The sequence below is a fragment of the Cololabis saira genome, chromosome 1, assembly GCF_033807715.1.
Source record: "Cololabis saira isolate AMF1-May2022 chromosome 1, fColSai1.1, whole genome shotgun sequence".
Taxonomy (NCBI): domain Eukaryota; kingdom Metazoa; phylum Chordata; class Actinopteri; order Beloniformes; family Belonidae; genus Cololabis; species Cololabis saira.
In genome coordinates, this window is record NC_084587.1 from 3,515,353 (window position 1) to 3,525,625 (window position 10,273).

The 10,273-nt window shown below is 40.5% G+C and overlaps 1 protein-coding gene across 1 annotated transcript in view; it reads right to left on the reverse strand.

The window, feature by feature from the left end:
* Positions 1–278: 278 nt before the first annotated feature.
* Positions 279–10,273, reverse strand: part of LOC133449830 (DNA polymerase subunit gamma-2, mitochondrial-like) — a 10,545-nt gene continuing 550 nt past the window's right edge. The window contains exons 2-8 of the mRNA XM_061728795.1: positions 9,279–9,411; positions 6,233–6,338; positions 5,216–5,401; positions 4,578–4,715; positions 3,113–3,193; positions 1,322–1,422; positions 279–564 (exon numbers count right to left, since the gene is read on the reverse strand). Of these exons, the coding sequence (XP_061584779.1) occupies positions 399–564; positions 1,322–1,422; positions 3,113–3,193; positions 4,578–4,715; positions 5,216–5,401; positions 6,233–6,338; positions 9,279–9,411 (911 nt within the window). The 3' untranslated portion in view covers positions 279–398. The remainder of the gene's footprint in view (positions 565–1,321; positions 1,423–3,112; positions 3,194–4,577; positions 4,716–5,215; positions 5,402–6,232; positions 6,339–9,278; positions 9,412–10,273) is intronic.

A 10,273-nucleotide genomic window follows, 5' to 3' on the forward strand; every position in this document is an offset into this window, starting at 1 on the left:
TGTAAATATGTTAATAAGAGTCACATTTTTTTATTTACTGTTTGCTACTATTTAAATTAAAAATATTTTCTAGGTTCAGTGAGCGAAACAACTGGAGTCAAATTCCCTGTCTGGCATGTTCAAACTTGGCCAATAAAGCGGATTCTGATTCTCAGTGATTATTTAATTTTGTTGTCATTTCTAAATTTCTCAGATGAATAAGGGGCTAACGGGTCTTCGGATGGGTTTTCACGTGATAATAAACAGTGAAAAACACAAGCTGTGTGCACGTTTTTATTCCAAACACAGACGAGAACATAAATAAAAGTCTACAGTTCTGATTGAGTTCGGGGAGATTAGTTTGAAGCAGAGCTCCGTCCGGAGGAGCGTCTCCTTGGATTCCTGGATAAATCCTCCACTCAGATGTTGTCGGCTGCAGAAATGTATCTGACCAGGAAGTTCTTGAGCTCTGAGATGTGCATGGTCTCCTTGATGGTGGTGTCTCTGCTGCGCAGCTGCAGGAGGCCGCTCTCCAGCGTGTTCTCTCCGACCACGGCGCTGAAGAGAACGCCCATCTCATCGTACCTGCGGGAGGGACGGCCAGAAACACGGGTGAGGCCGCGGCGGGAACGGTGCACAAACATGTTTCACAGCTCAGCCGGGGTCGACACACTGAGTGCGTTTACATGGGAAGTTTAATTCCTCTTTAATTCAGAATTAAAATTAAATCTGATTTAAAATGAGTAAAAATGACCATGTAAACACCTAATTCCAAATGAAAATGGCCATTCCGAATTAAACTTAATTCTGAAGTAAGTGGCTGGTTTATTCCGATTTTAAATCTGAATAGAATAATTCCAGGATCATGTATCCACTCATTCCTCTTTAAATTAATCCCGGTCTTTCTTTCTGCTCGTTCCCTCGCCCGTCTGTCTCCATGATCTTATATTCCGCTGGGCTGGTTTTCCAAACAAAGTTTCAAGATGCAGCAGCAGTAAACGCTGGTCAAGAGCAGAGAACATTTATTTAATAAATAGCTTGGAGGACCTGGAAATAATTAAAAGAACAGACGGAAACATCAAAATGGTGAGCTTTTCAAAGTTGTAGCGGCTAAGTTTGTTTTTCTTCCGGTAGACGTAACTTCCGGTCCCCCCCCTATCCAATCAGAACCCTTCCCAATTGGATAAAGCCGATCAAACGTGTTTTCATGTAAACCTCAATTCGGAATTACTATTTCCATGTAAACTCGAAGGAAAATAGTTTAATTCTGAGTTATTTAATTCGGAATAATTCATTCTGAATTAAAAAAACATCATGTAACCGTGGCCAGTGAGGAGCTTACTTGGCGTTCAGCTGCTCTGCTGATGTGGGCAGAGTTTCCAGATATCCGGGCCACGCAAAGATCTCGGCCTCCAGGAACTCCTGCAGGAGGCCGTCGCAGACCTGGGAAACACACTCAAACCTTTACTGGTCCCATTAAACTGACACTGGAATATCCACGGAAACAAACACTTGAAACTAGAGCTGTCAGTTTAGCGCCATAATTAGATTAATTTATTACACTGCTAATTAACGCGTTATGGAAATTAACCCAATTAATTATGAGTGGCAAAATGCTCGAGCATTTTAAATTTGGCCCATTGAGGGACCCGTAGGCCACGACTTCCCTCCTGTTGCTGGTCAAACTAACAAAGCCACTCAGCAAATCTTTGCTGGGCCTTTGAACGGCAAGTTTATGTATAAAAAGAAAGAAGATGGGACTATCAACAAGAATGCGGTGATTTATACATTTCGTAAAAAAATATTTTCCTATCAGCGGAGCTGCTCCAAAATTATCATTTAAACGCTAAACATGTTCCACTGTAAACATTACAGCTACTAGCACTTGCATTTTTGAATAATACACCTGGCCTAATTGGTTTGCTGATGTGCTTGAGCTTTTTCTTCTGAATTTAATTTATGAAACACACTTCACCAATAAAAATGTGGATTTCAAATCTTCTCTTCTTAGTGTATTACATTGATTAGTCATGCACTGCAATTATGCAATGTCCTAGAATTCTAATTCTTTATTGGGGTGCCTTTAGCAGATATCAGATTAAAATGCGACACCTGCCTGACAGCACTACTTGAAACTGTTTATTTCTGCTGCAGAGTTGGACGTTTTAGGCCCCGTTTACACATAGCAAAAACGGTGGTGTTTTCATGCGTTTCATACACGAAAACGGAGCTCAAAGTCTCCAAAAACCATCATTTCTGAAAACTTCAGAACGTCACATTATGAGACAGAAACGTCACCAGCATCATGAGTGCGACCTGTGTTTACAATTTGTTTGGCCACCGTCAATATTTTCTTGTATTTTACCTGTTTTATATTCTAAAGTCACACTTAAAAGTAACTCCACTTCTCTGTCACTCCAAACGAAAAACTCTTGTTCATCTTGGAAGTAACACGTGTCTTTTTTTGATGTTTTTTTCCATGATTCTGATTGGCTAGCCCAGGAGTCGGCAACCCAAAATGTTGAAAAGCCATATTGGACCAAAAACACAAAAAACAAATACCGTATGTCTGGAGCCGCAAAAAATTAAAAGTCTTGTATAAGCCTTAGAATGAAGGCAGCACATGCTGCATGTTTCTATATTAGTTAGAACTGGGGGAAGATTTTTTTTTTTTCATTATGCACTTCGAGAAAAAAGTAAAAATGTCAAGATTAATGTTGAAGTACAATCTTGAGAAAAAGTCACAAAAAAAAAAGAAAAAAAAAGTGAAAATGTCGAGAAAAAATTCGAAATGTCAAGAATAAAAAAGGAAAGGAAAAGGAAGAAAAAAGAGAAAAAAAGGGGAAAAAAAAGAAAAAAGAAAAAAAGAAAAAAAAGAGAAAAAAAAGGGGAAAAAAAAAAGGTCAAACATTTTTGAAAAAGCTCCAGGAGCCACTAGGGCAGCGCTAAAGAGCTGCATGCGGCTCTAGAGCCGCAGGTTGCCGACCCCCGGTGTAAATGATGGTATTTTTCAAAACGTAGAGGGGGAAATATCCGTTTTTGTAAAGACCCGGCTCTGTGTAAACGTGGCCTTAACCAGGTGAAGCCCTGCAGGGAGGAGCTCCCTCCCCGTGTTGGGCTGACGTTCCCTCACCTGCCTCAGCTCCACGGTGCCTCCCCTCCCGATGTCCAGCGCCACCTTGACCGGCGCCAACACCGGATGCAACTTCAGGACCTGAAATCAAAGAGAGTCAAAACTCAGGAACAGTCACCAAAAAGAAGTCAACAAGTGTCAGACGAGGTCAGACGAGGCCGTGCTTCCACTGGCGGGGGTTCAGGGTGGACTTGTGGTTCTCCAGACCACTTTTTTGTGGTCTTGGTCTCGGGTCTCTCGGCCTCAGACTCGAATCATTAAGTTCCAAACCAAGGTGACAGAATCTGGTATCAGCAGTTCTTCCTCTTGTTAATGTACAGTTTTGTAAACTATTTGTATTTTGCATTTGATTTAATGTTTTGGTGCATCTGCATGTGTCTGTATTTAATTACAGTTTTGTGTTCATAACAGCCTTGTTTGAATAAATATATGAATAATATTTGCATACCGTTGTGATTGATTAAGCATCAGGTCCATTTCAGTGATGCTGATATACGGTGTAATCTGATTACTATAATGGTAAATCATGTAATTTCAATCTTTAATATTTAAAATTCAGGTTTCATCTCCAAATTCAGTCCAATTTAAGTCAGTAACATTTACTATTCATGACTTTTCTGAGGTGGAGGGGGGTGTTGGAGCTGGTTATTCTGCTAGAGACTTTGGGACTAGTTAGTAGTCGTGTCAATCCTTAAAAGCACTGGAGTCAATCCTCCAATAGTGTAGAAATAGCGGTAGTGCAGTCGCCACACGTATTTGAAGATGTCGAGGGTGTGGGATTATTTCAAATTAAAAATACATTTAAAAAAATATAAAAATAATAAAAAAGGCCCCGGTCCACAGCCAAGCATCTCTGTTGAAACGTGTTGGTTCTGAATGTGAAGTTGCACAATTTAAAAGCAGTGTTTCAGAATATTTTTTATTTTTGATACTTGGAAAAAATAAGGTTTTTTTATGTTTCAGGAAATGTTATGTTTAAAATAATTGTATTTATTTTTATTGGAAAATTTAACAAACAGTTTACTAGTTTGCATAATATGTACCGGTAAATAAATGTAAATTATTCTCATAAAAGAAACAAATTGGTTGTTTTTAAATCAAGTAATCTGTCTTGTTTTCTATTGTATATTTATAATTGGGCTTTAATAAAGCAAAAGTAAGCTTTATCCAATTAATTGATGGAATATTTCATAGAATAATTGATATATGAAAATATTCAATATCTGCAGACCTAATTTGATCTCAGCTGATGGAAACATTTATAGTGAGTTCAACATCATCATCCACTTCTCTGTGTTATTGAGCTGCAGTTGAAAACAAGCTCATATGGAAACTAGCTGAACCAGGATGATGTTCTACAATCACGCAGGATCAGGACATTACTAGGTTTTTGTTTTTGGTCTCGGTCTTGATTCTCCCTGACCCCCCAGCTCACGGAAACAGGCCTTTTTAAAACGAGCGTCACCTTTCTGTGCTGCAGCCTCTTCTTGCCGTCTTCTTTACTGAGCTGCTGGAGGGAGTTGGACAGGAACGCCGTGGCTCCTCGGTCCATGTTCCCGCTGACAGAGATCACGTGAGGAACCGTCTTCCTGCCGTCTCGACACTGAAACACATGGAGGAAACGCAGATGATGGAGCACGTGAGAGACGGAAGACAGTCCTGAATCTCAAAACCGCAAATCAGAGAAAACAAGTATGTAAACGACAGGAACAGTAACGTGTGAAACTCATGACGTTCTCCGTGCGTCGCTGGTTTGATCCAGATATCCCAAATGATTAATCACCATGTATCACGCATGGAAACAGATTATTCCCAATGTATTATTATTATTATTATTCCCAATTCAGTAACCGGAATATTGACCTTAACCCGAAATTTTGACAGCATGGAAACGTAGACAGTGAAGGGTGCAGTGTGGTGACGGTGTGGTGTGTTATCGTGTAGGTAAATTAGGGGTTGGGGTTGCATCTCTACTCTCTAAAGCTCGACAAAGGACCTCCTTCTCTTGGTTTCTGAAGATGTTTCTCCTTTGTCTTCAGAAACCTTTGTCAGTTTTCTCTGATTGATTCAGGAGAGGAGCGGAGACGGCGGTAGCAGACTCACCTGCAGCTTGGACTGGACTCCGTTGTGAGTCTGCAGCAGCTCGGCGCTGCCTCGACTCCACAGCGTCTCCAGGGACTCGCGTCCCCACGGAAAATCGTAAGAGATCCTGACCCCGCGAGACGCCGGCTCTTCCAGCTCGTCCTCCAAGACCTCGCTGCTGCTGAACCCGGACGGGCTCAGGGCGAACTGGGCGGGTGGGAAGACGTTGGTTACTGATATACTCTACACTGCAAAAACTCAAAATCTTAAGAATATTTGTCTTATTTCTAGTTAAAATGTCTCATTTTTAGTAAAAAAAAATCTCATTACACTTAAAAGAAGACTCATCACTGGAAAAAACAACAATTTTCACCTTTTTCAAGTAGATTTTCACTTAAAATAAGTACAAAAAATCTGCCAGTGGAACAAGATTTTTTTCCTTGTAATGAGAAGATCTCATTAGTTGATTTTCAGTTAATTATTATTTATAATGACCTTTGTCAGTTTAAAAGTTTTGTCGTTTTCTTTGTTTTATGGAACGGTACCAACAAACTTGATCACATGTGTATAATATAAAACGAGGAGCCCCCGGATGTACATCATTTACAATTCAAAATCGTTCAGTACATGTAGTAAAATCTAACAACATAAATATCAGTGGCTTGTATATCTTTTTTTTAATTATTTTTAAAAAAATAGAGCAGATGCGGCTTATAGTCCAGAAAATACGGTATTTAATACCCATAAACTGCAGTTGTTGGTTTGTGAATTTTCCTAAAACTAGACTGAGATTCAGATAATAATATGTTAGTGGTAGAAAAACACTAAAACAATCTTAAAGTCTGTATGATTGTTATCTCTTGTTTTTCTGTGTCAACTAAACATGTTTGTGGATTTCATGGCAGCGGCGATTTTAATAATTTAGCTTCAAGTTCACAAAACACCCTTTGTGTCCATGTTAGCGTTTGTGGGTTTGATCCTGATTCCCCGTTTGGTTTCGGCTGAGCGGTTTGGTACGACGCCGTTTCCCATACTCACTTTGCGCCACCACTTCAGCCGTTGTTGTGTCCAGTGGTCCAGCCACTGGGACGACGTTCGTGGGGAGCAGAACCAGACCAGAGACGTCTCAGTGAACTCAGCGGAGCTGAAACAGAACCAGGAAAATATTATTTACAGGTGCATGATGCAACAGAAACATTTAAATCATTCTTTTTCTAATCACATGTACCAAACATAATGCAACCAGGGGCCTTATGTACTAAGAGTGCGGCGCACAAAAAACGTGCGTACGCCACTTTCAACGCTCACGGTCGGATGTACAAAGAATGACGTGAACGTAGAAAGTTGCGGTCCTTCACTCACGCATTAGGGCTTTTGTACGCACTTTTCTAAGGTTCTGTCCGTTGGCGACACTCACTGGTGATGCAGTGAAGTGCAGAATATGAGGGAAACGTAACGTCAACAATAAATTCACGACCACGTGAAGGACACGACAGTCCCGACATCACCAAATAAATTACACAAGAGTGGAGCTGCAACAATCTCACAATCAACCACATCATCTGAACAAACAACTAAAGGCAGAAGCACAAAGGTGGAACCAGCAAATCCTGATGGAGCTTTGGCTCTGTTAGAGGAACCTGATGGCAGGATCAGGAGCGAGTCCTCAGGGACCACACCGATCTGCTGGTCCAGGACTAAGACTGAACCATCAGCTGGTTTAGGTAGCCTACCAAGATGATCCTCCTGGATCTCTGCCCTGAACTGGACCAGCTTCTCCGGTTCAGACCAACATGATTCTTTCAGCTGGATCTGCTGACAGGTCGGACATCTCTGTCACCATGACGACCGTATGGGACGAATACATCGAGATAAAAGCCAGATCTTAAACATCCCATAAATGTGTCTGGACAGAAATACATTAAAATTAATTTTGCAACAAAAACCGGTTCTTTAAAGTTGCCTTAAAAAAAAGGTGTCACGGAAAGGTGATGATGTGCATGTGTGAACTGATGTGATTCAGCAATGATGAAATAAGTTTTTATTGAATGTTTAGGCAACTTTCAGAGTCTGATATGGGGTCGGCTGCAAGTTCTGCAGGATCCAGAAAGTGTTTCTCCGGTGATGGACCGTTGTGCCAAAAAGTGATTGCCTGCCAGAATCTGATTTCTTCTGATTTGTGGCCGCGGGAGCGCGCACAGCAGCCCGTTGAGCGAGAGCGCTAAACCGTCAGATTTCAGATTATGAAGCTCAAGAATGAGATCAAGTCATATTTAGGCAGAAACAACTTTTCATTAAATGTATTTGGCCTTCAATCAATATTTGGCAGGTAAAAAGACCCATTTTCAGGGGAGAAATCAGTTTCTGGCAGGCAATCACTTTTTGGCACGACACCGGGATCTAGACCAGTCTCTCCTCCTGCGGATGAAACACTCGAGTTACAGCAATTTTGTTCTTTATTTCTCACGTTTGCACCTCGATAATCCCGTCGGCACAAGTTGTCTTTATTTCTGCAGCAGAGGAATCAGATCGTGATGCTTCATGTTTTAAATATAAATCCATGTTGTTCACATTGTTATACTTATGAGAGTGGTGATCGCGGACATCCACAATGTGTAAGACTAAATAAACGTGTACATTGGTCTTAATGCGTCAGCATGACAATAAAGCGGAACGAGGAGCCGTTTTTCATCCACCAAAAATTCTGGTGTCGGTTCTTAAAATACAAACAAGAAAAGCAGAGTGTAATGATGCACTAACGCTGCCCATAAACATTAACAAACCCGTACGATCATGATAAAACCACAACTCTTCACCGAACGCAACGCAAAGCAAAGAACACCATAATGTAGGTGTCAAACTGAATCCCAGAAGGGCCGGTGTCCTGCATGTTTTAGATGTTTCTCTGCTTTAACACACCTGATTCTAATTAATCATCGTCACCAACTTGTCATCAAAGTCTGGATAGTTCTGTTGATGACACAGTCACTTGTATCATGGTGCAATGAAGCAGGGAAACATCTAAAACCTGCAGGGACAACCCGCCCTCGAGGACTGGAGTCCGACACCAGCTGAAATCGGAAGAAATGCTCCAAAATGAATTATTTATTCCAGCTCAGAGCCGATTTATTTTTTTATATATGTTTTACCTGTTTTTGCACATTTCTTTTTAGGATGAGCGGTTTTTAATGGATAATTATCTTCATATCATATTCAAACATATATTTGAGGGAGGAGACGGGGCGGAGTGTTGTGCTCCCGCGCATGTGCGCTCAAATCCACGCTGATTGGGATGTACAGAGAACCCTGCGTGGATTTGGGCATACGCAGGGTTTTGTACATATGAATTTTTGCGTTCTTGTTAATTCCACGCACGGATTCAAGTTAAAATCCACGCACTCTTAGTACATGAGGCCCCAGCTCTTTTCTTTTCATCACATGATATCAGTGTATGAACTGAACTGAACCTCATTTATTCCTGGCAAAGTTGCAAAACTCCAGTTTTTTGTTTTTTGCCATCTTTTAATTATTTCCAGGTCCTCCAAGCTATTTATTAAATAAATGGTCTCTGCTCTTGACCAGCGTTTACTGCTGCTGCATCTTGAAACTTTGTTTGAAAAACCAGCCCAGCGCGGAATATAAGCGTCATGGAGACAGACGGGCGAGGGAACGAGCAGAAAGAAAGACCGGGATTAATTTAAAGAGGAATGAGTTTATACATGATCTGGAATTATTCTATTCGGATTTAAAATCAGAATAAACCAGCCACTTACTTCGGAATTAAGTTTAATTCGGAATGGCCATTTTCATTCGGAATTAAAGAGGAATTAAACTTCCCATGCAAACGCACTGAATGGGTGATTTAATTTGCCGCCAATAACACTTTGGACAAATCCAGTGGTCTTGTGGTTGGAAGGAATTGGGTTGTTTTCCACGAGATGCAACAGCCTGCAAATATGGACCTAAAATTCCCCCCTAAACATGTCTAACCTGAGAAAACATGCATCTGCATCAGAGATATAAACAAATGGAAGATTACTGGATCCCAATTATCCAAAACACATCCCATCTACTGATGCCTCACCAACCAGAGGCATCCGGAGGCCGGAAACACAGACCCGTCTCGGCCAGGCCGAACGGCAGCTTCCTGCCCGCCAGCTCCAGGGACGGGACGAACTGCTCCAGAGCCCCTGGAAGAAAACCAGGGTCACAATACACTAAACACAGTCTGGGGGTTTAATCCGGCTTTCAGAAGAATTAGTAAAGTGGGTTCGTTTAAACCGGACCTGGTTTAAATTGGTCCGTCAGTAAAGGGGACGTTTGCATTTCCCATAACTGAATAAGGTTTACTTTGTTCTTTCAGGTAACTAAATGTTTCTATTATTATTTTCCAACAAGCAGGTACGGAAGAGGATCAGGGCCACTGAAGAAAAAAAATTGAACTCTGAGATTAAAGTTAAAATTCTTACTTTTTTCAGAAGCCTAAAAAAAAACGTTTTTAGGGAGGATTTTTTTTTCGTAAAAAAAAATCTGAATTCTGACTCTAATCCCAGAATTTGGAGGAAAAAAAATCAGAAATCTGAGATTAAGATCAGAAATCTGAGATTAAGATCAGAAATCTTAATTTAATCTCAGACTTTATTTTTTTAGAAGCCTAAGAAAAACGTTGTTCGAGAAAGATTTTCTTTTTCATTTCTAAAAAAAAGTCATAATTCTGGCTTTACAGTTTTTCTCAGTCGCTTTGGTGCTATTCTCAGATCAGAATGAAAGTTCTCATAACTATTAGTTCAACCTCCACAACATGTAGTCCTTTGTCCACATCATAGTAGCAGTTTCTCCTTCCTCTGAACAAATTGCAAATGCTTTTGGACATGTATCAGTTGCTCTCATACAATTCTCTGCTGTTTTACAACATTATCATTTGTTTATGTCATGTCAGTCAAAATGAACTATAATTATGGACGCTGAATAGTCATTTCCTAAAAAACTAATAGTCCTCATTTCATTGCTTTAGTCATTACATACAAAATTGTTGAACAAGTTATCAAATTGTGTCAAGCTAATTTACTGTAATACCTT